General features: G+C 49.7%; 1 protein-coding gene across 3 annotated transcripts in view; it reads left to right on the top strand.

The window, feature by feature from the left end:
* The window catches only part of LOC135920933 (ubiquitin carboxyl-terminal hydrolase 2-like), a 284940-nt gene that overhangs the window by 133734 nt on the left and 123482 nt on the right, over positions 1 to 27724 (top strand). The window contains exons 1-3 of one of the 3 annotated variants that reach the window (XM_065455221.1): positions 7942 to 8405; positions 20571 to 20890; positions 22897 to 23349. In XM_065455221.1, coding sequence (XP_065311293.1) covers positions 20657 to 20890; positions 22897 to 23349 — 687 coding nt within the window. In that variant the 5' untranslated portion in view covers positions 7942 to 8405; positions 20571 to 20656. Of the gene's footprint in view, positions 1 to 7941; positions 8406 to 13545; positions 13583 to 20570; positions 20891 to 22896; positions 23350 to 27724 lie in introns of those variants that run through there. The other 2 variants (XM_065455219.1, XM_065455220.1) reach the window with 2 other exon arrangements.

Below are 27724 nucleotides of genomic sequence, written 5' to 3'. Positions count from 1 at the left end.
TAATTTTTTTAACGCATATAGCGAAGGTGCTCTTATTACGGGCACTGCTTTGTCGGTCAGCATATACCGAGGCTATGTACAGTGAGTCCGTTCACTGTATACAGAGTGTCCCAGCTAATTTTAGCCAAACTTTAAGATGTTAAAATGCCACGTAGCTGGACAGAACAAATGTATTCTTGTTTGTCGTCCCTCGGCGATACTCATTTCTTTCGTTCCGCCTAATTAGGCAATTAGTCTCAATAAATTAGTTAGCTTCTCAAATACTATATTTAGATGAAAAGTGACAATGAGAAAATTGTAGAGTAACATGAAAAACTCCCGCTTTCTGTTGCTCACTGTATACGTGCTAAAAGTGCTTTTTCGAGCTGAAAGCAGCCCGCCAGTACACGCAAAGTGCATCGAGCGGCCAGTCGCGGGGCAATTTTGCGTGCATTTGCGGGCTGCTTTCACGCTCGGAAAAGCACTTTTGTGTAGCACGTATACAGTGAGCAACAGAAAGCTGTATCGGGAATTTTTCATGTTACTCTACAATTTTGTCATTGATACTTTTCATCTAATTATGATATGTGAGAAGTTGACTAATTAAGTCTAATTATCTAGTCAGGCGGAATGAAGAAATCAAATCGAGTATCTCCAAGCGACGGCAAAGAACGTTACCTTTGTTCTGTCCAGCTACGTTGCATTTGTGTATTTTTAACGTTTGGCTAAATTTAGCTGGGACACCCTGTATACTTGAATTCGGCTTACATGTAATCTTATGTATTTCCGCAAATGTATTCACAAAGATAAAGCGCCCGACTCAGCAGCAGATAGCTGCAGCCGGGCCAGACCGGGTATAGGGTAGGCAAAGAAACATTGGAAACGTCTCGCGCGTGGTGTAAGCCGCAAGTTCAAAATTAATAACGTTGTATAGCCGAAACAATAGCCTCTACATGATGACATTCAAAGCACGGAGAGTTGCATCCGTTTCTAAGAGAGAGGGAGAGAGAAAATAAGTGTAAAAGGTAGGGATGTTAACCAAGGACGTGCCCGGTTGTCTACCCTGCACTTGGGGAGTGGGAAAAGGGAACTACACATAAGGAGAGAAAAATAATAGTAATTCACAGTCAGTCGCAGAGCAATCTCCTCTGTCACAAGATGGTGTATAGTTTTCCTCTTCTCTCTCTCTCTCTCTCTCTGTTTTTGTTTTGTGTTTTTCTCCACACTGCGTCTCTGTGCATGAACACGTGGTTGGATAGGAATAACCCCGCGCAGCGGCAACATTTCCTTCCCACTGCGGTTGCCCATCCATTCAGAAATTAGGGCACGGGCACATGCACCCATGCAGCAATGTTGACGAAGGTTGCGCGTAACCCTGCGTTTGATATTCGCGTGCGCGCGCATTCGAACTTGCGGCGATTTCCTTTCGTTCTTCCACCGTCGCGGTATTTGTGCCACTTTGCTGCGGATTTGCATAGCAATATCCGGATACGATCGAAGCACCGCCCACGCGTGTGGTTGGGAACGATCAGCTGTGAGCGGGTCGGTCGTTATAACCGTAACGAGCGGATGTGTGCGTGCCTGTGCGAGGGTCTCGAGCTCGCGTTGATGAGCGCCCCATTTGCAACGGAAAGCTGTACGTAGGCGGCTTTTCTGCTCTCGTTTTTTCTTTTCTTGTCTTTTTCTTCTTCTGCACTCTATTTGTATCGTGCTGTATAGCCGTCTGCACCCTTCTAGCATCCGCGATAGAATGAGCTTGTACACGTCACTCGCGGCATTGCACAGGAGGGGCGCGAAATTTTCCACGCCGTGGTGCATGCGGGATCGAGGTCGGTGAAGTTGCTTAGATAGACCGAAACTGCATGGCGGAGCTCACTGCTTGTGGTTTTTGCTGCAGAGCCTCGGTATAACGAAATGGGTTGTCACGAACTAACGGCTACAACGAATTAGGCGTAATTCTCTTTGAATTTCCTATGGACGCTCATGCATTTAATATCTTGGTTTAACAATGTGAACGTGACCTCTAACTGGATATACCGACCCGTGTTTATTGCGATAGCAATTATTTTTGGGCGTTCGCAGACGCATTCACGCCTTCGGCGCGGCCGCCGTTGTCGTGCGGTCCCGCTGATGGCGCATGCGCGGCTCGTGCACGAACCGCCATTTTGTTAAGTTTTATTTGATTCAGAATGAAGACAATGCTAATTTAGCAGCAGAAGACCATCCCAGACTTCTTTGGAGCGAATTCTGCTTAGGGCCGCACCTGTGGTAAACACGCAGCACTTTTACAATTTGCGCTATTTTAATTGCTTAGTGCGGTCCTTCGGCTGTGTGAGGCACGCTGTTGCATCGGCTTTTCTTACAACATATTGAATACAACCCAACCCCCCCCCCCACACACACACACACCGCACCTCCCAACCCGACAGCGGACATTATTGGTGGTTATAACAGACAATATTTTAACGAAGTAATTGTTATAATGAGTTAAATACGCCTCCCTCTTTATCTTCGTTATAACGAGGTTCTCTATTTTCATTTAGCGAATGTAGAGATTCTTCAGTATACGCCCCTTCGATGTTCTGCGCTATTGAAGAGTTAACCTGTGCATTAGCGTTACTCATTTTCAGTACTGCTTATACTTAGGCCGACAAATGTTGTGTGCAGCGCTAAGTATGCATCTGAAATAACGGACATGTACACCTGAACAATGCTCACCGAAGGAAAAACTTTCAGGCATCAATTATTCTTCCTTTCTCCCTCAAATTCTTTTGCAGCAATTGTCGCTCTTTTTGCGCGGCTAACTGCCATAACAATGTTTCAAATGAGTGTTTCTATGCTATATAGTCTCATGGTCGTACGCGCGCAGATTTTAGAACATGATGTTCGTTACGTCGGCTCGCCAATATCGTTGCGCATACGCGACGTATCTTCTTCATACTTTTTTTCGTGACTCGAATATCTTCGCGAACATTAATTATTGTTTCACGCTTCCGAGCTTGTACTGTCCGGGGTTCGCGGTTTAATCAAACGGATGCGTTAAGCAAATATGTGGTCTGAAGAATGAAAACAGAACTGGTGAAAATGAGGATGAAGGTGTGTCTGGCGTATTGCGCCCTTTTGTTGCACTCTTAAAACGGTTGCACCCTTTGGGGAGTATATTTGTCCCACAACAATAATCGTCATCTGCCTTGCTTGCGTTTCCTTTCTTGAAAACTCGGCGCTCGCTACTTTCCTGTCGAGAATGCTGCGTCACACTGATAACGCGCATGCCGTTCGTGACTGGGAAGTACCGGGCTCGCAGCGTTAAAGAAAGGAAACACGGGCAATGCGGATGACGATTATTGTTGTGGGACAAGATACGCCCCAAAGGGTGTAAATTTTTCTAAGAGTGTGGCTTTCACTCTAAAAAAGGTTACACCCTTTGGGGTGTATATTTGCCACACAACAATAATCGTCATCTGTCTTGCCCGCATTTCCTTTCATGAAAACGCTGCGCTCGTTAATTTCCTGTCGAGAATGCTCTGTCATGCTGATAACGCGCATGCCGTCTGTGACTTGGAAGTACCGGGCTCGCAGCGTTAAAAAAAAAGGAAATGCGGGCAAGACAGATGTCGATTATTGTTGTGTAGCAAATATACACCTCAAAGGGTGCAACTGTTTTTAGAGTGTTAGTACGAAAAAAAAAATGCTATAGACGAAACAAAACGCCCTGCCGAACTCGCTCTTGCAGCTGCGTCAAAACGTGCTGTTGAGCTGTATATTTTCAGCTGAGAAGTGGATGTTGCTCAATCTGCCTCGCGCCGTATATCGAAGTTGCGCCATCGTTCGCTCCTCTTCTATTTATTTCTCCTTGTTTCCTGCGCAAGTTCCTTGTTCTCCGGTGGCTCTGCTTATGTGTCCAGGAAAAAGGCAAACGTGTCTTATCGAATACCTGGCACCGAAGAAGCCGCATATCCTTCCGCTATAGTCCGGCGCAGCCGAAAGAAGGCACATAAAACGTGGCCTGGTCAAGACGAATGTCGTCGTTCTTTTTTTTTATGTTCGCTATTTCCGCCTCCTTCACATACTTCGCGGCCTTGTACTGGATGTCTCCGTCTTCTGTGGCGTCGGTATCATATCAATATACGTCGCCGTGACAATATACGTTCGATAGTGACATCGGTAGGCTTTGCCAGCAGCGCGCTAGCGACCACCTAGGTTTATATATACGCCTACATATTGCAAGCGGAGCTATCTTCGTATTTTGCTTTCGTTGACATCGTCGTTATCAAATCACTTCTTGCGTATGGCGCAATTCGGCCTTTCCGGAGGGCGTTTTTGAAACGGTCGTACATCATAAGAAACGATAAGAGGTTGGATTACTTGGATGAGGAAGATGTCTCACCCTTGCTGTGGTAATGAGACCCTTCACTGAAGTTTAGGCGCGTACAGAACTCTTAAACGGCAAATGCCTCGTTTTGCTTTCGCTATACCGGTGTCGAGTGCTCGGCACAATGGATTATTTGGTCTCTGCCAAGGTCTGGCGACTTGAATTGTGTGTATCTCGTGCAGATAAGAGGCAGGCTCGCGTCTCCATTGATAGAGGGTGCGGACTACCCGCTGTGGCGCGCGCGCGCGTGTGCGCAGGCGTTCTTATCGCCCTCAACTGGAGCAGCAGCGTGTAGTGTCAGCTCTGTTTGTTCAGGTTGCTCCACGCACATCGCGGAACGCTGCCTTGCAAGTGTTTTTCCGCGTGTCGCGCGCATAGAAAGTGTACCATAGCGAAGGCGCCCTGCGTCACAAGGCACGGGTTCCAAAACGTTCAGCCCCGCGCCTCACTCGCCCACACGCACCCTTGTGCTCGCCCTCTGGCTCGCGCGTGGACGGCGTCAAGTTTTCCGACTCGCTGAAGCAGCTAACCTCTTGGTTGGCTGCAGCTCCCTGCAGCTTCCCAAAGCAGACTTTGATACTAGCGTTCCCAACCCAGTCTATATACTCTCTCTCTCTCTCTCTCTCTCTCTCTCTCTCTATCTATCTATCTATCTATCTATCTATCTATCTATCTATCTATCTATCTATCTATCTATCTATCTATCTATCTATCTATCTATCTATCTATCTATCTATCTATCTATCTATCTATCTATCTATCTATCTATCTATCTAATCTCTTTTATTTCTTTAGCGCGCGTTTTCTTTCTTTCTCCTCTATTCTCTCCATTTTTCTTTTCCACATTTGCTTTCCCCAGGGTAGGGTAGCAAACCAGAAGCTTTTCTCCAGCTTAACCTCGCTGCTCTTATTTAATTTCTCTATCTCGATCAAAAGTGACGTGCTCTGTCATCGTCGTTCTCATTCTCTACTTTTATTTTGATCCCTCTCCTTTTACCCTAACGATGAGTAGCTGGGTAGAACATATTGGCTTATCAAGACGAATCCTCCATTTTCTTTTCCTTTTCTTGTTTTCTTTTTTCTTCACAAAGTTCTCCTTCCACGGTGACAAATCTCTGTTCCTATGATCTGCTAATTGCCTCTCGGCGTGTTTCGCAAAAAGCTTATGCCTATCTACGTGAACACGTAATAGAACGCTTGCGATAAAAGCCGAGTGTTTTGGTAGTTGTGCTTTATAACGCAAATATTTTGACATTCTCGAAACGAAAACTGAAACCAAACATGAGATTTCGCTAAGGTTAGTGCTTACCATTGAGATGGCGCTATGAACTTCCTGGCGTTTATGGGCATATTCGAACGACTGTTGACACCCCGGCGTTTTCCTTCTCCGCTTTTCATTATTCCTATCTCCCATTACATATCCCCTGTGCACGGCAGCGAAACAGACCCGTATCGTCCGGATAACCTCCATGCCTTTCCCATCTCGCTTATATATGTAAGAAATCAACCACTCACTCACGTGAATTTTGCACACCCAGTGATTCAAGCGCTCTCCCCGTGACTTACTCAAGTATGTTGCTCCAGAAAAAAATATATATTGAAGAAAAAAATACAAATAAGTAAAGAAGGTGCAGGCGAACAATAGAAAACGGTGTAGGCGCTGTTACAGTTTATCAGGACGCCACACAGTCACACATAGCGTCAGTGTCAGATAAAAAAAAAAAAACATGTATCGCCCCACGGTGGACAGTGTCGGGCAGTGTCAGTTTGTTCCACAATCCGGTCTCTCTCAAGTAACGGAACGCATCCTTTATAGCAACTCGCGCCGACGTCTGTTTAGGCCAGTGTCCAAAAAATGTTGCTTTCCGCGAGATGGCGATTATCCGGCCGGTCTAATGTGGCTGAGTGCTCTGCTGTTTGCTCGCTGAAGCGAAGTTGCGGCAGCTGAAGTGCGCTCGTTTTGCTGCGACTTTCGTTAAGCTGTGCCGGGGCCGCGCACCCTCGCCTCACGGCTCAGGCTCCGTCAGTAGTTGCTCGAAGCACCTTTCCCTCCTCTCTCGGTTCTCCCTGCGCTTATACGGCGTCCATGACTCTCATTTGTCTCTTAGCCTCGACCGCACTCGCCGATAGCCTTCGCACCGTGCGTCAACAACTGACCAGCTTCCTCGGTTTTACGTTCCACTCCCTGTCCGACGCGTACATTTATTTGTTTATGTATCTCCGCGCTTACTGACCCTGGGTCAGTTAGGTCGTATCATTCTGCATATACGTGCGTCCGAGAAGCCACGTGGAACGACGTCGCTTCTTTATTGGCGGTGACTGCCGTCAAACTGCCCATTAGCGCGCCTCCTTCTTCTTCTCCGTGTCTTCAGTTTTCCTTTCTTTTTTTTTGCATTTTTGCACGTTCTCGTTATTTGTGATGGCGGACACCGCGTGGCACCGGGACACCATATCCGGGGTGAAAACAGCCAGGCCGGGCTCGTGTTACTCTCTTCCTCGCAGAAGAGCCGTCGAAATCATGAGCTCCGCGACCAGCTTGCCGCGTCACTCTCGCAGATAATATCTCGCGGCCTTTTCCTTCCTTAGGCTTAAAGTTTCTCCACCCTTCTCATCCGCCGTGTCCCTTAACTGGAGTGGCGATTTAGAGAAGCCGCTGCTGCGGCCGTCAGAAGCACGCACCTCCCTCCCGCGCAGTTGCGAAAACCGTCCACCAGCTTTATTATGTCGATTTACTGTTGTCGGCGCTGCTCAAGCCAGGGAGGGTAGAAAGGGTGCATTCGCGTGGTTGAGGAAGGCCTCGGGTCGGGGGAGGGGAAGTGCCGCACTTTGTTTGCCTGGCTTTGAAGTGTGCAGGGACGTTAGCTCGCCCGTTCATTCTCTTTTCGTTTATGTTAACGCCGCCGGCGTGGGGTGAGAGCGCTCGCATTTTCGACGGGCCTCGACGTTCGCGAAGCGAGGCGGTGGCTGCGCCGCTGCGATTAACGTGTTCTCGCCCCCCCCCTCCCGTCATCCCGCCCCCTTCGCTGTTACTTTCACTCTCTCACTCACTCCTTCCTTTCCTTTACGATCTGCATCACTTAACCGGCCTCCGTGGCATCTCCCGCATGCTACATTGTCTGCTCCCGAAACTTATCCCTGTACTCTCGTTCTTTTTTTCTTCTTCTTTCTTGCCTGGTGAGCAGTGAGCGGGTAACGTACGACGATAGCGCGAGTTGCGCGCGTTCTCGCCAGCGAAAAAAAAAAAAAATCGCCGTCGTTGTTTTGCTGTTTTCCCTCTGAATCCCAGTGACGGCGGCGTTGAGAAGCGCCGGCGTTTCCTTTCTTTCTTTCCTTTTTCTTGATTTTCTCTCTCTCTCTTCTGCTGCTGCGCGCAGCGACTCCGCTTCTTATGGCATCCCGCCTCGAACCGCCTACTCTCTCCGTTTCCTCCTCAGCCTATCCGTAGCGCCCGCTGACCTGCTGTCTCTCTCTCTCTCTCTTGCTCCCCTACTCCAGCCCTCCCTTTCCGACTTGGCTTCCCCCTTTCTCGCTGGCGCGGATGAATTCCTGGCGGAGCGCGGGTGTCATTCGCGTGATGCGCTCGGCGGCGAGCGCACGCACTCTGCGATAGACTTGCGCCGAAGAGAGAGGAGACCGCGCTCCTCGCGATTAACCGACCCTTTTCACTCGACGCCGCCGCTAGCGGTCTCGGCTTGTGGGTGTGTGTTTCTTTCTCCCTGTGTTCGTGTGTGTAGGTGCGTGTTCTCGACTCGGTGCTTCTCCTAGGCTCCCATCGAGGAAACGTCGTCCGGCGAAGTGATACGGCTTATGAACGCTCGGAGAGGGTTGCCGGTGGGCCCTTGTAGTTTGTGCATCTACCTCAGCGGGGGTCTGCGTCTTGGGATTTAGTGGTTCGTAGTCGGTGCGGTTTCGACGCCGTCCGCTCTCCCGTGTTCTACCTTCGTTGTTCATCGACAGGAGTCTACTCACCGCCGGATTGTGCGGATTGCCATGGTCTGTGATACTGGCCGCGCGGGCTGAAGATCATTGGAAACTTTCGATTCCGTGTGTTTTGGTGAGTATTTGATTGTCATTGCCTTTAAAATATCGTGTTTGTGAACCTTAATCGTAGTTGTCTGGAGCGCTTGAATGCCGTAAGAACGTTCACCGGTGTCTGCTGGTTGATAGCTTTCTGCAACGCAGGGAGACGGTAGGCGATGAATAAATAGAACTGTGGAGACGTAATCCGTGCAAGTACATATCGCAGGAAGCCCCTTGGCGTAGCGGTCAGTCCGTACTCTGTCACATATACTATATGGCCGGTACTGCAGGCAGTGCGCCATACACGACTTCAGCCGCGTGCGGCTTTTCTGTTGGTTAAGTTGCCTCTAACCCGCAATCGCTTGTTAAAGCCATTCTTTAGAGAACGGCGGCTCTTACTGGCTTCTGCTAGTATTCCAGACACCGGACGTGCAGAACTAATTATTCCTTGTGACACGTATGCAGCACTTAGGTCATGAGCGCATCTGTGCAGTGTGGAAATGCTGAGCACAGATTCCGCGGCAGGCACTGGCCCTGCCGCAGGTCAAGACTCTTTCGAAATGCGTTTGGTTAGAGTAGGGAATCGTTGACGGGCAGCAAAGCACACGTTCCGTTCGCTCCTGCACCTCTCGTGGAAAACGACAGGGCGTTATTCCGATAGCACTAAATTTGGTGGTACGAACGGCGGACCAACCAGTTATGCACTTTCCTTCCACTCGTAAAACATCGCCACTGCAACACGACGCGTTAAAAAACAATCGTACCGCAAGCACGGTACGGGGGCTGTTAGTATATACATGCGCGAGGCTGCGCGCTTGACAACCTGTGTCCAATGCCGCGTTGTTCGATCCGTAAACAACACATGCGAGGAGGCCTTGATCGCGGCAGCGCGCCGTTCGCCTTGGAAAGGCCGCCGAAACCATGGTTATGATCCGTAACAAGGTCGCGCCTTGGGAGTCACGCTTTCGTAGCGCTGAGGAGTAATTTTCCGGTCCCCGGATTTTTTTTTTCCCCCGTTCTTTCGACGGTGTGCTTTCGGCCGTGCTTCAATGATGGTGTTCCGGTGTTGTTAATTGTGAGCTCTTGTCGCCTATCGCGCACTCCAGCCCATTTATTTCTTCTACTTTCGGCAACGTGTGCGTGTGTGTGCCCTGTGATACGCTTCCTGTCGTAAGTTTCTGTACCGCGCCTATAGCTTCTTTGAGTTTCCGTCGCGCCTCAGCGATTATTGCAGCAGAACCTTACCGTTCTGCTGCCTCCTTCCAACTGTAAACACGCGCATGGTTTACGAAAATGTATGCTATAAAGCTCTTGTGACATTTTATAGGTTCCCATACTTTTAGATCGTCTCGGAGACCTTGAGCTTCTCACCGGTCGTCGACGAAATCGTACGTGTGTGCGTTCGTTTATTTATATATATTTCTCGCCAAATATGTGCGGGAAGGCAGGCGTCAAGCTGTGCATCCGTAGCGAGCAAATTAGTCGGACATTTGCCAGCTGCGGGGAATATTTTTTTACTTTCTTTTTCTCTCTCTCGCCGCCTTGTACTAACAGTAAGAGAAGTGACGCGCGGTCTAAGATTATGTTGGCGTAAGGCTATGTTGAAAGCAGTCCAAGTGCTACGTTATTTTCAACGGTAAGTTTTTGTTTCTCGTCACACGCGATGCCTATCGTTGTGCTAAAAACGCAGCTCCACGACTGAACAGGTCGTCACGAATGTCTGGTCAGATGCATTGCTTTTAACCTTTCTCGGAAGCCGATGGCCGGCATGCAAATAGGGTAAACGCTTATTTTAGAGTAGTTAATGGTGCGTCCTTTAGCGTTTTGGCGACGTGACTCGCGAGGGACCTCGACACGCTTATGTAGGTCGTCTCAGGTTTGTCGCGTACGCTAGCGATAAGGCTCGGCAGGTCTTCGTTCTTCCGCGCCAACAGTCTGAAAGTGTGTCTGGCTGCACTTGATAATTTAAGTGACCTTATTCGTTTCTATTTCCGAGATATTTTACTTTTTTTTTTCCTTCCACGTGTATCTCCTCCTATGCCGTCTTCCAAGTAAACTCAAGGAGGCTTTGCCTCAAGGCGCTGGGCTTGGACGCGTTCGCCTTCCCCTCCATGCTGCAGCGCATGTAGCGAGAACATTATTTCAGGGGTGTTTTCAATCTGTTGGCAACCTATTCCTTCGTTCATGAAGGGCTCTTAAAAAAAAGTAAATGATAACAACGATAAACAGGAAGATCATCGGTATTCTGACACCCCCTTCCATCCCTCTACATTACTTTCCTCCAGCTACGCCGCTATATGTATGTTCCCAAGGTAACACCGATAGTGGTGCAAGATACGGTTGTATTTCATTATAGCCTCTGGGGACTTGGGAAAATTCCTTGTCATGATAAATTCCCCTGTCTTCACCTTTCGTTTCTTTTTTGTCGCGCTCGGCTTGTTTTCATCCGCTTCGATTCCAGTACCGAATCACGCTTACTCAATACGCTGGGTTCTCCTTTTCTGCTGCTGACTGCCATGCTTTCTGAGTCCAGGATTTCCACGCGCGTTGGTAGTGGCGAAATTCCAATGGAAATTGCGACGGGAAAACAAACCGCTATAGGCGGGACTCTCGATAGCTGGAGCCTTCTAGCATTCATATATATATATATATATATATATATATATATATATATATATATATATATATATATATATATATATATATACTCTTTTTTTGTCACGTCTTCGTGTCCGCATAGGCTTCGCAGGCGCTAACCCTTTCCTTTTACGGCCGGCACTTTGGTCGACGGGCGGCCTGTATACGCGTTGTCACTAAACCCCCCGACGTGCACTGCTGTTCCCTTCTGGCGCCGACGCGCGGCGTGCATCGCCCGACTTCCGTCCTGCGCCGCTCCAGGTATTTCCGCGGTGTCCCCGTGTACGACCGGGAAAGTTACGAGCCGTAGGCCCGAGTAGCGAGCGAAGTGGGGTGGGGAGGCCCGGCACTCGTAAACGGGACGCAAAACGAGCCAGCAGAAAGTTATCGTGTCGGGGCGGGAGGGGGGAGTCTTGATAGCGAGGTGTTTCGAGCGGGTTCGTCCATACTAGCAGTGTACATGCTATCTAGATGGATGCCGGCACTTAGGAGCTGGAGGTGCTAGTCCGTCTAGTCCAGGTGTCGGTGACAAAAACGTATACACAGCAGCCACAAAAACGGTTCATGCACCCACGGACGCGCACAAACGCGCTCGCATAGTATGCACACAGTTTCATTAAGACCTGTAGATGTCAGAAGAAGAAAAAGTCTACTAGTGCCCCACTTAATGGCTTACTCGTACGTGATACCCCCGGTGTATACGAGTAATTGTGGCAAATAATAAAGCGGAACTGTGAAGTAATTACGTGATTACACTGAACCGCGGAAGGAGGAGACACAATGAGTCGAGAAGGAATCGTGTAGCGTCCTGCCTTCATGCCAAGTATGGTACGCATTATATAGACAGAGACAATTAAGCTTCTGCCCGGCAAGAAGCTTCTGTGTATTAAAAAGCCACACCCGAGAAGTCGGTTCATACTAGCGCGACCTTGGTGGTGCCTGCAAGGCATAAGTCATGTACTGCTAACGTGGTTTGCGTCAGGATATATGGCGCTGCAGTCGCCCGATGACAGAGTGGGAGTAATGAAAATGAGGGAAATTCCGTCCACGCAAACTGGTGGACTCCCAATAAAAGAAGGTGTTCGCGCTCCTGTGGCTTTTTCCGCATCATCTATACGATGTGAAAGCCTGTATATTTGGTTTCGCACACACACACATGCACACACATTCTCTGTTGTTACCAAACCTCAAATCGCCTCTTTTAATCTTTAATGCGGACATATTTCGTTTCCCGCTGCTATCCCTGAACCCAAGGGCTTAGGAGGTCAGAGGAGACTAAATCGACAGCTGGGTAGATATCTTCAAGTTGTAAATAACAACATGTTCCATATTTTACCCTATACTGTACTGCAGCAAGCATATGCCTCTTCCCATGAAAGAAGAAGCATATGCTTCTTCTTTCCTGATCTCGCTTCGAGGAGTAAAGAGCTTCCCTTTGAGTTATCATAAATTCTTTCTTTCCTGGCTTCGTTTTTTCCTCTTAGATAATTACTCATAGGAGGCTTCTTTTCCATTGCCGCCGCCCATGAGATTGTCTCAGCCTCCCTGACTTTGCGTTTGACGTTCTTTGCTGCCACGTTGTTTACTATACTGGTCGCATACTCGCTGCCAAGCTCCCTAGTTCTTTTCCTCCACTGTGAGTCAATGTTTTTCATGTGCAAATACGTGAACACTCTCGCAATCCATTTACTTTCTTTCATATTTCCTCAATGGTTCTTCAAAATAATTTTTACTCTCGATCGCAGCGCCAGAGTTCCCCCTAGCGATTGTTGTAGGAAACTCGGTCGCTTTCGACAATGGGACGGAAAAGCGTGGGGCTTTCTCACCATGCTATGCGGGCAGCTGCGTCAGCAGTGTCGGCAATGCCACAGTATAGCCAGGGAACCTTAGAAGTGCTGGGTTGTGCTCTCTTTCAACCGTTAGGTGACACGTTCCTTTTATCTTTGATGCCTCTGTTCGGGTCACTGCTGTTTCACTTCTTCCTGTCATAGATAATTTAGAGCCACGCATACGTTATTAGCAAAACTGAGGAAGACAGGACGCGTGCAGCCGACGTTTTTTACGCTTTCACATTTTTTTTTTTCGACCACATGTCGCTGCTCTGAACGATCGGCGGATATGGTCGACTCCGGATGTGTCTTCTCTTTTGTCTTTCGCCCTCGTGAGACAGCTGGCCCGCGCTTCCTTTGCGCTGCTGGCGCGATTGGTCGCTCCTAGTTGCGAACCCGAAAAGGCGGCTCTTTGTGTTCACACTTCGTTTGCAGATAATCTGCGCTGGACGAGATAGCACGTATACAACCTCGTCGTGTATTTCCCATAATGCTCGCAATCCTATCGGTTATCTTGCTCCTCCAAAAGCCTATAACGAACATGGAACACCACTGTCGCTGAGCTGCTGTTACTGTGCGCCAGGGTCGAATTCGACAGGCACGTGGAAGACATCGGACGCTACATAGACGAACCTTTGCGTTTTCAAGGAAGGCTTCCCTTTCCAGAAGTGTTCTTGCTAGTTGCGCCAGCAAGAGCCTTTCTTCCTGTGACGTAAATCGGGAATGCAGTCGTCACGATGGTCACGTGAGTCAACGCAGCTTCGGCAACACTAGTTTTTCTGACAATTCTTTTTTTCTTTATTTCCCCTCTCTCTCACTCACTTGGCGCGGCTACAAAAATATCGCCGTTGTCCCTCCTGCAGCTCTCTTGTCTGCCTGTCGGTTGGTGGCACACGCGGGAAGGAAGCGAATTAAAAGCGCCCGTAAGACCGTTATAGCTGTCGCAAACAACACTACGCGCCACTGTGAGCGCGTGCGCATACATAGTATGGGTGCGCAGTTCCGTCGCACAATTGTAAAGTCGCGTTTTTTTCCGCAGTCCGCCGGGGTGCCCGGTCCCACGCGGAGCGCGCACGCCTCCTTCCGCTCGAGTTTTGCGTTCCTTCCTCCCTTTGTGTTTCACGGTATTTCTGTCTGTGCTTGTTCCTTCTTTTCTGTTCCACCCCCCCCCCCCAGCCCCCACTTCTTTTTCTTTGTTTCAGCATTCGTCGCTGCGTATTCTGGTGACAGAGGCGGCACGTACCCGCCTCACAGTAGTGCTCGCTCGGGAATTTTTTTTTTCTTTATTTATTCGTTTTTGCGGAACGTCGACGCTCGAACGCGAAAAGAAGAAAGCCGGCGCAACTCTTTCCATGCCGGCGGCTCGCCGTGTTCCTTTTGTTTTAACGGCCGAGCGGGATGCTTCCTTTTGTCACCCGCTCGTGAAAAAAGGAAGTAAGAAGAAGAAAAAAAAGAGAGTGCGGGAGAGCGGCGGTGTGTGTGCTGCGCGGAAGGAACCGGAAGCCCCCACCGACGGGGGGGGGGGGGGGGGGCAGTGTTTTACAGAAAAGCGTGCAGCGTGCCAGCCGCCGCCGATTTGGCCCACTTTCGGCGACAACGTCCCCCCACCCCCCCACCGACCTCTCTCTCTTTGTCGCGGAACGCAACGCAGTACACCCGCATTCAACGCTTCGTGTTAACCCCTCCGCGCCCTCCTAGCTTTCTGGCCACCGGTGTATACGCGCTCGCTTGCCCACGCCGCTTTCCAAAATCCTACGCGAAGCCTTTTGGTTCATCTGCGACAGCAGTTGGAAAACATCGAAATTGGGCTGCTGCGTCCGGTCCTCGTTTTCGTTTGTAGTTGCTAAGGTGGAAGCTTGGTCAAGTTGGTTTTGCTTCTTCAGAACGGTGCGCGAACGGAGAACGACACGGAGACAGTGTGACGCGCACACACAAAAACGCTTCTTTTTTTAAATTTCCTGTCATTACTTTTCCTGTATCGTCGTCCGTTCGCGCCTCATGACTGAACAAAAAGTTCGTTGTGCGGAGTCTTCGTGAGCTCAATTCCTGGGATTCAGCACAAGGCGAGGAAAATCTGCCTAAGATCGTAGTCGCGGTTTGTTTCGCTGTCAAATATGCAGGGCGTTTGAGCGAACACTTCCAAAAATTTTTTTTTTTTAATTGCCCGTTGCAGAAAGCAGAATTCTATAGAACAGTAAGCTGTTGGAATAGTTGGTTTGACATGATTTTTGCAAAGGGGAGCGCAGAAGCGTAGCGGAAGAAAGAGCTGGAGAGGAAAGACGCTCACTTGCGTGTGCGTCTTTCCTGTCCAGGTCTCTTTTCCGCAACGCTTCTGCGCTCCCCTTTGCAAAGAATCAGCGCAATTCTAGTCCACGAGCTGGTCTACTCGAAGAGGCGGACATTACTTGCACAAAAAATTTGAATGCATAATCGACTAATTAACAAAAATTCACTAATTAAGTTTTTAACTAGTGGCCTTGAGGCACATATTACAATTTACAAATTGTAGTGGATGAGACTGCAAGGCAAATCCACTTGGAAGGACTTGTGTCTATGACACTACTTGCGAGATATGCGCCGTCAAATTTGTGGCAAAAATGCGCTGTCGTTCCACTTACTTTGTTAACAAAACGTCGTTTTATGCATTGAAACGCAAAAGTAATTGGAACGCGAATGCATTTCTTCGCAAAGTGCGGGAATTAATCTCTCGAAACTGGTGGCATACTGTCAATTCGTTCCGAGTGGATCCGCCTTGCGAACTCTCCGGCTAGAATTTGTAAGTTACAATATGTGCCATAAAGTGATTAGTTAAAACTTAGTGATTTCTTTTGGTAATTAGTCAATTATGCATTTCAATTTTTCGCGCATGTCCGCTTCTTCGAGTAGACCAGCTCATGGACATTGCCTGTGGCAGCTATGCTATCTGCCACAGGCAATTTAATTTTTTTAAATGTTCGCTGAAACACCCGGTATGTACTAAAACTCCGGGGTGGCTCTGCTGCCGAGCGCAAGGTAGCGGGTTCAAATCCCAGCCACTGCGACCTGCATTTATTGGTGGGCGGCACACAAACTCTCGTGCACCGTTAGTGCACTGTGATTAATGCTAGATCGCTAACATTAATCCGTATAGGTATCCGATGCTACGTCCCCCGGAAGGCAGCAACCATACCTGTAACTTTTGAACGACAACTTGCACCATTTACTGAACACGCGCACGGACCGCGACGTTTATATTCTCGTACTCGCGTTACGATCACATTTTTCCGAAGATGTCTATGCCCGCACTGGGAATCTGGAGCAAAGAAAAAAAAAGTAGATTCTGTTCACGGCGCTGCTTCCCTATTATAGGTAGTTTGCTGTTGCACGAAATTAAGTGCGATTCTCATTTGTGGGGGAAAATATCCTTGTAGTCCCATGCAGAAAGCTTGCGAAATTTGCTTAAGTGTTACTAATGACGGTGCGACATAGCGTAGCAACATGGCTCACAGATAAGGCATCACATTATAACCCTTAGAACAACTATTTTTATTTCGATGGCGTACAGAAAACTGAGATAGAGCGAAAGGCCAAGGAGCCTGACAACGGCTTACTCTGCAAGCAGTTCGCAATTTAAAAAAAAGAAGTGTCCTAATTAACACGGCATGAATAGCGCGCCTGCACAAAGACGACCTCTTATCTCTAGTTAAAATGACTTGAAGTATTCGTTAAAACAAACTGTAATACGAAACGATACAGTAGTGCTGCGAGCGTGAGTAGTGCACAGCGTGAGCACCGAAGTTCTGGTATCATGCGGAATGCTATTGCATTAGTATGCCTTTCGTTGGCACATACACATTGAGACACACCCAGTCTTTGCGTGCGACAATCTTTCCAAAAATAGCAGGGCCACTCGCGTCGGTTACACATGCCGGTTCGCCGTAATCAGCAAGCACATCGTTCTTCCTTTCACTTGGTTCGTTTTTTTTTTTTTTTTACCGTTGGTACGAGGAGAAAATGGCCCGCAATTAGTGGTCGGCTCAGCCATCGTCGCTTCGAGGCGTTTTATTGCCAGTTTCGCTCTTCGACCTTCTTTCTCTTGTGATCACTCATGCAATGGAGGAAAAACTAAATTGCGCTGCCGCCCGTTGGACGACGGGCACATACACACGAGATTTGTTACGAGACCAACGCCGACTGCCAGTCTTCCTCATCGGTTTTTAATTTTGTCTTTAGCCGGTGTATGCAATAGTAGGCTCGCAAAGACTCTGCTGCGTAGCTCACTGCATAGTATGTTATCCATCTCAGCCGTACATATAACTACCTCACCTATACCGAATGTTTTTGAATTGAATCAACTGTTTCTTGTTATGCCTTATTTTTGTCATATGTATTATGTATATATTCCCCTCTCCACTTTTCCAAGTTCTTATTGTATATGTAACGAAGTGTCTGCATTATATAATTTCATTTCTTGGACCCATAACTAGCCTACGGCTACGGGTCCAAACAGTACTGGACGCACTTTTATTGTATTTTCATGAAAAAATAAAGAATTTGAATTTAACGAGGTTACGCGACGCGTGCAGATAGTTCACGCGTGCGGGCCTCCTGCCTTTGTCGACGACATGCTGTTATACACTTCGCACGCGTCGTAGGTCAATTGCTTTGTTTAACAGAGACATGTAGCGCACAGCCCACGCTGTTATAGCGCGTGCACTGTAGACATGTAGCACGCGTTTCAGTTACGCGGTGCGGCTGCTAATTGATTTTGATGCGCGTGGCGGGAACGTAAACGTGTGCTACTCACAAACAGTGCTGGCTCTCCAGGAAAACGTTTCGCTCTACATAGTAACGGTGATCTAGTGCATAGATCAACATTATACCAGAACCAAACTTTAGTTTTGGCAATGTCGCGCTTATAGGTTATATGTATTTGAGGCAGAGGGAGAGACATTTCGCGCGCATAGCTATGTATACACGCCGTCGAAAGATGCGAGCTTCCGACCTGCTGCTGGAACAAAACGAAAGAGGCGCGTTGGAAGAGGCCACCCCAGGCGGTTTCTGCGAACGGGCTGCTGGCCTTCCTCCTGCGTTGCGTCACTGCTATTTGGATCCCGGCTCACGCTTCCCGTTTTGGGTCGTTCGCTCGGCTATCTGCCACGTAAGAAGCGGAAACGGCCGCTCCCGCGTCGATTCGCGCGTTTGCGGCGATGTGTGTGTATGCTCGTTCCGAGGCACGTCGCCTCGCCGTGTACACGTGTTGTGTTCGTGGATCCCAGAGGCATGCATGCCCGTTCCCTGTCACATCTTTCCTCGTGCTTCCGTTTCTTTATTCGTTTTTTTTTTTCTACCTGAGTTTGCGCAAGCGAGCGCCCTGTCACCATATAGTCTGCAGACGCAGGTTTCTGCAAATAAGCCGCCCTAACGCGTCCTATCTGCACCTGGCTGCTTTTTATTTCTTCCCGTAGGCTGCTGCTGCTGCTTCCGTTTAGCCCCCTCCCCCCCCCCCCTCCCTTCCCCCATTCCCGCTCTTATTGCGTTTGTGTTCATGGCGCGTGCGGTGTGCGCCGACAATGTGGCGAAATTTGAATTTTCCCCGTAAACGCCGCCGCCGCGCCCCCAAAGAGCTTTTTGATATTTTTATTCCGATTGCAGCGATAAATATTACGGACGTTTTCCCAACCGTGTTCGCCGCGTTGCCTTAAGAATTTCCCCGGTAACTCCGTGGTCTCTTCCTTGCCTTGTTGTCGTGGCAACCATATAAATGAAGCGTAAAGAAATAATTAGAATTGCTAATTAAGTACATGTATACCAGGGACCGTAGGCCACTACACATACGTGCCCGATTGGGGAAAATTAAGAGAAAAAAAGCAGGAAGAAAAACATTCAGAGCCCTTCCACTATGTGAAAATAGAAGACCAGCGAAGCTGTATATATGTTGCTCAATAGCTATATTAAGTTATGTATGGTATGCCGTGTCGGTTGAGTAAAGCCACAAATACATATATTCGTTGTTTGTTTCGTCTATTCTATTATTGTTTAATTTTTATTTCTTCTCTTTTTTATGACCTTTTTCTTTTCCTTCTTTCTTTAATCTCTCTCTCTCTCTCTCTATTTTTGCTTTAAACATATACACTGACGTTTCGTCATGCATCGAGCCCACAGGGATACGTGCCATTGAGCTTGGACCCTTCCTGCACTATCACCAGGATCGGCCCACGCGATGATTCGTTTTCTTTCCCCAGATACAAGCCATAGACAGCTTCGCTGTAAGACGTAGGCGTGTTTACAAGCTGTGCTGTGCGTGTCCGCTCGTTGCTGGGTTGGACGCGATTTGCTAGTCCTCATAGTTGTGCATCAATGCGCCGTGCGTTACAGTGCCATGGATAATATCTGAACGTAGCTTCCGTTCAGTGTGCAGTGCCTGTGCCACAGGGGGGGCGTTCCCGGTTGTCTCTTTCTCCCTTGTGACTGGCGCCGGTATGACCCGCTTCGTTACACACTACGCCGGTCCGAGTGCGAGCACGAACGACGAGTGAGGAGACGGTAAACCGTCTACGCGTCTATGATGCCCACTCGTAGACGCTATTAGCCGGGCACCACGCGGGCGTCTTTGTTCGTTCTTGCTCTTTCTCTCTGTGCGCATTTTTTGTAGTTGCGAATGGATAAGCACAGTGCAGACAACGCAGCAACCCGGCGTGTCTGTTGTCGACAGACGTGTGTGGTATGCGACTATAAGATAAGAGCCGCTGTCTCTCCTTGATGGCGTGTTTTAGATGAGCGTTGCGGATGCCCACATACGCCTTCCGCCGTTTGTCCCTCGCGTTTATTTTGTTTATCTCCAGGTTTTGGAGCAGACGCCGACACTCACGCCAACGCTGCGGCGTGCCTCGCGGAGGGTTGCATATGTGCTTCCGCCATCGTAAGTGGCCGGGATCACGTGACGAAAGGAATGTCTCCACTGCGCCGCGGAGGACTCTACAGACGGCTTCCTGTGCACGAGAGATAACGCGAAAGGAAGCCCCTTGCGGGTGTTTCTGTCGCGCGTTCACCGATGCCGCTGTGTTACGCGGCTGTATACCGTATAGCTTCTCTGTATATTCCTGGCTGCATATATATAATGTTGTCAAACACGGCGCCCCGGTCAGGTAACTGGAAGATGGTATACTAACGTTTTCGCACACTTGGATGACCTTTCGGGTGGATAGCGCTTGGGATTTGAAGTTGGAATTTACGATTACCTAAACATCGACATTCCAAGAAAGCATTGCAGGGAGAGAGTACGGAAGCGCGCGCGGGTATAACTTGCGGTTCCTCCGCTTCGCCATTGTTCATGCCAGACTGTATGTGCGGCTTTGCCTGTTCATTGTAATTGGAGCCGACACCAGCGGTGAGCACACAGGGATAGTGGCTCGGCTTCTTCCGCCGAGTAGCTCAGGAGCGGCCCCATCAAGCGAGGCACTTGCGGTGTTTTAATTTAGCGGATCAGTCAGTACGCATCTCAGTATGTGAGCCAGCTTCATTTGCACGTACCGAGGTAATAGAATTAAACCTCTCCGAACGGCGCTAAGTGTTCCACACAGTGCCGTAGCCAGGTCCCAACTACTTCCGTGTATGCATGTTTTCGGCCTGCTGATAACCCGCGTTTGTTTAACAGCCGGGGGAGCGGAAGGGGGGCTCTTTCCATAATGATTGTCATTGCAATTTTGGTGATTGACCCGGCAGTGACGACGGCTCTGTCTCTGCTCTTGCAGAGGGGAGGAGCGTCGCCTTCGGCCTCCCGTGGGTGATCAGCGCCGCTGGTAGCGGCCGCAGCAGTGTCACCGCCGGCCGTGGGGGCATGCCTCGCGAGCTGGCCGACGTGCAAGTGGTGTCCAGGATGCCCGTGCCGTCGTCTATGTACTCGTCGCGCTCGTCGCACCTCTACTCGTCCACGTCGTCGCTGCGATCGACGAGCCTCGACCGGCGGTCGGCCACCCTGCGCGACAGCTCCAGCTCGAGCTCGTCCTCCACCTCAAGCAGCAGCTACATTTCGCGCCTGCCGCCCAGGCCGTCGTTCGAGCACCGATCCAAGGTATGTGAGCACGAGTGGCAGCAGCCCGTTCTCCTCTGTGCACTTCATGCGGTTTCCTACAAACATTACTAGAGGGAACTCTGGTGCTATAGTGTCTACTGGAGCTACAAGCTTCATGGCATGCAGTCCGACGGGCATGTGCCGCGATCGGCAGTTTACGGATTTGCCTCAACTTCGTCCTTCTGGCTTCAAGCGTATACTTGTGACTTCGCAAATTGACCGTTTTCGACACACAGTTGCGCTAAGTGTAACAATTCGCAATGGCTACGCGTGTACACGGATACTTAATTGCGTTGTTGTGTTTACAGGACTACGAGTGCTTGGACATTTGGACAGATGAAGCGTAGTAAATAACGTCACAAGAACGTCTGAAGCCAGAAGCACGAAGACAAATCCATCTACTGGCCATAATTCCCATAGCATAGCTGAACTATCGCAACCCCAGAGTTTCCTCTAGTAATTTTTGTAGAAATTTCTGCGGTATACGTGGGCATGTTGTTCTTATTTGTGAATCTGTATATGTGGAATGCGGGCTCTTATAGGTCGTGCACTCTTCGAACCGTAGTTGACTTCATTTTGAGCTACCCTTCGAACATGTAGACGATAACTGGCACGGCAGTAAGCGGGCACCCTTCGTAATATCTGTGTCGCGCCTGCCTTGATAATGACTTGCGGAGTCTGCTGGCTACCCACAACGGCGCACTTGGCGTACTTGACGTACGCACACGCTTTTGAGAGAGAGAGAGAGAGAGAGAGAGAGAGAGAGAGAGAGAGAGCCTAATAACATTTGGATATGTTTGAGCGTATAGCAGCAGTAATGCAACGCTACTCTATATATGTGTTATGGTGAAAGTGCCTGTGACATCCTGAAGATCGTTTAGGTGGAAAGAGCGTAGGGAACGACACAGAGATACGTGCCCTTTAGGAGGACGAGGCACAGAAATCTAGGGGGGGGGGGGGGGGAGGAATTCCTCGGTGGGTGCTTTTTAGCAGCTGGTGACGTGGTCGGATCATTTGCCTTAATTCCTTATAATTGATAAATTAGCTTTATATTTAATCATTATTTTAAGCAAATAATTAATCTTAATTATATTTATCTTACTTAATTTTAGGTAGCACTTACCTCGAGTCCTGCCCACCTAGAACTGTGGTTCATGCATATTTCCTGCTCTAGTCTGTATTTGCTAAAGACACGCTTTTATCGCTTACGAGGAAGCTTTAGCTCGGGCCCAGCTCCAACGCAACCTATTCAAATAAATGTATAACGCGGAAATGGTTTTTTGAGATAACCCCTGGGCCGATTTTGAGAGAGAAAGTTAGATTCTAGAGACTCTTGGAAGTGGAGTTTCGATTTGGAGCTTGAATTCTGTTAAAATAATTTTCAAAAATGCGGAAGGCAAGAAAAAGAAGAAAGAAGGACGAAGTTTACCAATAAATAGCTCTGCATCGAACACAGATATCGCTGTTCTGTAAGGGGCATCCATTAGATCATTCAAAGCGGACAAATTCGATGTGTCGATTTATATCTTACTGAATCCGTTACGTTGTGTACAAGGGCTCTGCAAAAGCTGTGTTTTCGTATTGCTGAATATTTCATGGTTCATGTGTAACATATCAATTTTGTCCGCTTTAGATGTACTATAAGATGCAATTCACAGAATCGCGATATTATTTTTCATTGCTGAGTCACAGAGTTGTAAACTTGATACTTTTCTGGAGGTTTGCGATTTTTTGAAAACGTTTAATAAAGAATTCATAACCTAAATAAATAAAATTTAAACGCCAACCGTCACTATAGATTTATAGTATTTCTTTTAAGTGCAACAAACGTTGTCACATTTGGTACAGTGGTTGCCGAGAAAAACGAATTCCCCTTTTACGTGTATTTAGCTAGGAGCACCCGAAGTAAAGGAATTCCTCCTCTCAAGAATGCGAGGGAAATGAACGGCGCCGTATCGCGTACAGTTCTACAGCATGCCAACGCGTGTTGCTTGCTCTCCCCGCAGGTGGTGTCCGACCTGCCGCGCCTGTCGTCGCGCGTGGTGCTCGACGTGTCCTCGGGCAGCCGTCGCAGCCTGACGCGCCAGCGCTCGGGGGACGCCATCTCGGACGCCGGCTCGCCCGTGCTCACCCGCTACCGGGACCTGGGCACCGACTCGCCCTCGTCGCGCGCCAGCTCGCCGGCCCGGCGGCTGCTGGACGAGAACTGCAACCGCGCCTCGACCCCGACACGCCGCCTGGACTGGAACCACAACGTGTACAATGGCGGCGGCGGGGGAAGCCACTCGCTGCCGCCCGACAGTCCCGGCAGGGACTCCGGCGCCTCCATCTCGCCGGCCTCGTCGCGCCACTGGCGCAACCTCGGCTCGTCCACCAGCTCGGTGGACTCCGGGGGATCCTCGTCGTCCGACTGCTCGCCGGGACTGAGGCGCGCCCGCAGGCTGTCGCTCACCTCGGAGGTGAGTGTACACACGCCCGAGTATCCTATGGGAGGGCACGTTCGACCGTGCTCCTGTACCGCGCCATACGACACGGTTTGCGTCGATGCGGATATGCCTCTCGGCCATTGGATTTATGTAGAGAAAACGGGCCCGAGCCGAACGTTCAGCGGCTTGCTCCCCGTGCTATCGGAGGAGCCACGCGATTGGAATTCGGTCGCATCTTGGATTCCGCTCCCAGCTCGAAGAATTGAGCGCCGGCTGCGAGTGCTCTGAGCTGGAGCTTGGCGCTCGGGATGAACCAAGCGAATGTGAACTGCCCCGCGAGAGCGCTCCAGAACGCTCGAAAGCAACCAGTCGAGTGTAGCATTAGTTCGAGCGATCGATCTTCGCTGGATCGCTGCTAAATGCGGGAGACACACTGCGCGACTCCGCGTGACATCCGACGCACTGTATATACTATAGTGGTAGTATAGTACCTGCAGTAACCGCATCTGTCGGCTTTCAATAGTTGGAGCAACCATCGTTCCGGCGTCGTGTCGGACGCCTCGTCGTACCGCGTGTCTCCTGCGTACTTTGCCGCCTTTCGGGAAACGTGGTTGACTACGTGACGTGCTTCCGTATGTGCGTCCGCCATTTGAGGGACTATTTAAAACGAAAATGGAGACGACGCAAGTGCGTTTGTGACGAAGTGCCAGTGTCGCTGCCGCAGCCATAGTGACGCACTGTGGCTTAGCTTCTGGATAACACCTCTGCATGAATTTTGCTTCGTAGTTTCTAGTTGGCACCATTACCGAAGACGCGCCTCGTTGAGGATATTGTTGGCGACTCGGTGCTTTAGTTATTTCTTTGCTGCTTGTCGCGCTGCAGTCTCCCGCCGCCCGGTATCCACAGATCGCGCGATGCTCAGTGGGATACTGTATGCACACCCTTCCGCGTTGCAGCCCACGTGCCCTCGGTGTGCAATTCGTTCTTCCCCTGCGTCGCAGTTATCGGCGTTGTTGCACAACAAGATATGCGACAACCGTTTTGGAAGGCTAAAATGAGCCTGCGGTTGCAGCGGTGGTGCAACGTTGTTTGTGAGAAGACGTCAGCGCTCGCCCAATCCCGTAACATATCTCCGCTAGGCGCTTGTTGCGCGGCATAGGTGTGTACTAGTCGCCTGTTTCAACACAAGCTCGAAGTGGTTCCAGCCGGTCATTGACGTCAGCTTTGAGCTGTGTGCATTGAAACATCTAAATGCCCGGCGTACTCGACCTGCTGACGTAGTCCAACGTGCTTGCTAAAGCATATTGTTAGTCGACCTTCCTCTCCCTCTATTTCTAGTTGGCCGGTTCAGGCCTTGTAACCGCTGTGTACTAACACCTCGTGGCCGGACGTCGTGACGAACTCTTGCGTTCCGAGAAGGCCCAAGGCCTGGTTCATCCCGCTCATCCAGACGGTATTCCTCCGATTGCGACAGCGGTGGTATATACACGTTGGCGTGGGAGCTCGGTCGCCTAAACGCGTGCGCTCGAGTATATTTAGAGGCCACGAGAGAGTAAGGGCACAAAGCGAGGGTGAGAGTTAAAAACAGAAGAGCGAGTGTCTGGAGAGAAGGCACCCGGCTCAGAAGCCGCGGCGGCGCCTCTGGAAGCGCGTCAGGAGGCCGCTGCCCTGGAAACGCCGCCGCCTCCTGGCTTAAGGGGTTGGCGGCTCGCCGCCTCTCTGGCCTTTCCCTCAGCCCCTCGCCGTTCCTTCTCTCAGCTGGCCCTGGCTGCGCAACTGACATTCGAGCCGTCTGGCCCGAAAAGGGGATGCCGACACCACCCCCCTCTGCTCTCGCCTGGCCCGCGAACGTCCGCTGTATACGAATGCGCCCACGTGGCTTCTTCACACCCGCGAAAACTCTTCGCCGGCTATTCGTCAGCGAATTGAATTGAATTCTGGGGTTTTACGTGCCAAAACCACGGTTTGATTATGAGGCACGCCGTAGCGGTGGACTTCGGATTAATTTTGACCACCAGGGGATCCTTAACGTGCCCCCAATACACGACACTTTTTTGTAAGGGGGAGTTGCAGTGTGGGCTTTTTGGTATATGACATCTTAAGGAGTATTCTAGGAGCGCAAGCGTAGGCACGGCCACTGCAAGAGCGTAGCGTGTTTGTATATCTGTGTCTTCTTGTGTCCGCGTGCCTGATTTCGCGATAGTATTCCAGAGTAATGTTTTTGTCATTGCTGTTTTGAGGGCCTTCCATGCCAGTTATTCGGGGGAGTTATAGCGGCGACGTGAAGACTGCCCGCGACCTTGGCAAATATCGGCAGCGGATCTGTCCGGCTTTAGTGAGAGGCTTCGTAAAGGTGCACTTCTTCTACCCCTGTCTGCCGCCCTAAGTGGCCATGTTAGCGGCAGCTTCCATTGCCTCCGTTCCACAAGACGTGGAGTCTTTGCCAAAAGTTGCGAAACCAGTGTCCTGTCGCGTCACGCGTCTCCTCCATCAGCTGAGAAGCGCGAGCGACAGCGTGTCTTTGTATACGATACGATGGAATCGATGGAATTTCTAAACACCGGAAAACATGTCCGGTCACGCGTGCAACGGCTTCGATACCTTTGACGAACACTACTCGTCAACTAGGCGACAGGCGCATTGTCTTCGACCGGGATTCGGTTGGCAAAAGTATCTCGCCGTTCTGTCGACGTCATCGTCCCCGTTCATTGTGCCGTTGTCCGTCTCTTGCTCGGACGGGCGGCTTCGGTGGATCGCGAGCCAATGTTCAATCTCTCCGGTCTTGCACCGCTGTAAGGATCTGTTACAGTCGTTGCCGTGGTCGTGCGCATGGCAGGGTGTAAACATTAACGGCAAGAGTCCTCAATTCAGAACCTTGAGAACCGACATTATTGTTGGCAATCGCAAGGAACTCCCGTTATGACGTTCTTTCTGTCTTAAGTCGCCGCAGAGAGCGGCTTAAGACGACGCGGTTATGTCGACTGACGTAATTGATGCCTTGTGAAAGAGAGACAGGAGGCTGGTCTCGTGCACACCTTTCTCTCCGCGCGCGCGCCTTGTTGGGCGTTTGTGGTCAAGGCCGTCACTAGCGGGAGGCCTCGCTAAAACGTCGACGCGGCTGCGGAGCGTTGCATCAATGCGTGCCTTCCCCGCTTTCTATTTTTTTTTTCGAGGCCATTGAACCGTTAGATGGAGGCCTCCAGTAGGGTAGATCCAGGCGTCGAAGTGGCACGCATCGCCGATTCTAAGTTGTGTGCTTTTTTGCCGTAAAAGCGTCATTGCCTCCGACAGCGAAGAGGTCCTTGAAAGAGTATACATACTTGCGGCTTGTGAGATAAGCGAGAAGGCGGTAAAAGAAGAGCGAGAAAAAAAAAAGAAACACGGCATGTTGCGCCGCTTAAATCAAGATTTCCAGCCCCCGTTTGGCCGCTTCCAGAGCGTTGTCTGGCAGATATGAATAGCGGTTCGGGGATGAGTTCGTGCAGGCGACGTCGCTTGCTGCTGCATACGGACATGCTCTGGTCGATCTCCGGCGCATATTGTAGATAGATCTTTCGGCTTGTCGCGGCGTTCGTTGCATTGTTTGGAAACGATATATCGGAGCATTCAGCTCAGATTTAAACGCAGGTCTGCTACCGCAAGTATAGCGCTCGCCTGCAGCGTCGTTTCTCGAAGTGTCCTAATTTAACGAAACGGCACTTTCGTCAGTTAAACGTGGCGCGAAGGTCGTAAGCGCTGTAAGAGGGAACGGTGTAATCACTATGCATAATGCCGCGCACAAGAGCAAAGCTTAAGGACGAGGTAAAAATGTCATCACTTTGACTGTAATAAGAAAGGAAGAAAAGTTACGCTATAGCAGTTGTATTGAGTGGTTCTGCATCGATCAGTTCAGTAGCACTTAATGGGTCACTATATAAAGTTAAACGCCTGATTACCTGTTAAAGCCATTGCCGACACACTGCTAATAATGTCTTGTCAGTAGGGAAGGCTTAAAAAAAAGGAAAAAAGAAACCTTATGAAGCTGTAGCTTGCTCCGCAAAGTTGGTAGGGCCTAACAATGGGGGAATAAATATGCAGAAAATACGAATTTGCGAATTATGTTAATCTAACGAAAGGGAGGAAGCGTGGGAACTGTGTAAAGTCACTGTCAACGGGTATAGTATTCGAATGCTCAATATTTATCTGGTTTTTTGCGCCCCCCAGTCAGCTCGCACAGATGTTGTATAGTCGTAGGCCAGGGTCAAACTGCGCCGTAGGAATGAGGAGGCTAGGCCAGAGCGGTGATAGCTGAACAGAAAAACGAATAAAAAATAAAAAAACCGAATATTTACAATAGTTACACCATAGCGTGTGGAGACTCGAAGCTAAGTTTGGAGCGATAGCCTCCGAGAAAAGATATCTCCGTATA

This window comes from Dermacentor albipictus, chromosome 4 (genome assembly GCF_038994185.2).
Source record: "Dermacentor albipictus isolate Rhodes 1998 colony chromosome 4, USDA_Dalb.pri_finalv2, whole genome shotgun sequence".
Classification (NCBI taxonomy): domain Eukaryota; kingdom Metazoa; phylum Arthropoda; class Arachnida; order Ixodida; family Ixodidae; genus Dermacentor; species Dermacentor albipictus.
This window is presented reverse-complemented; position numbering and strand designations above follow the sequence as displayed.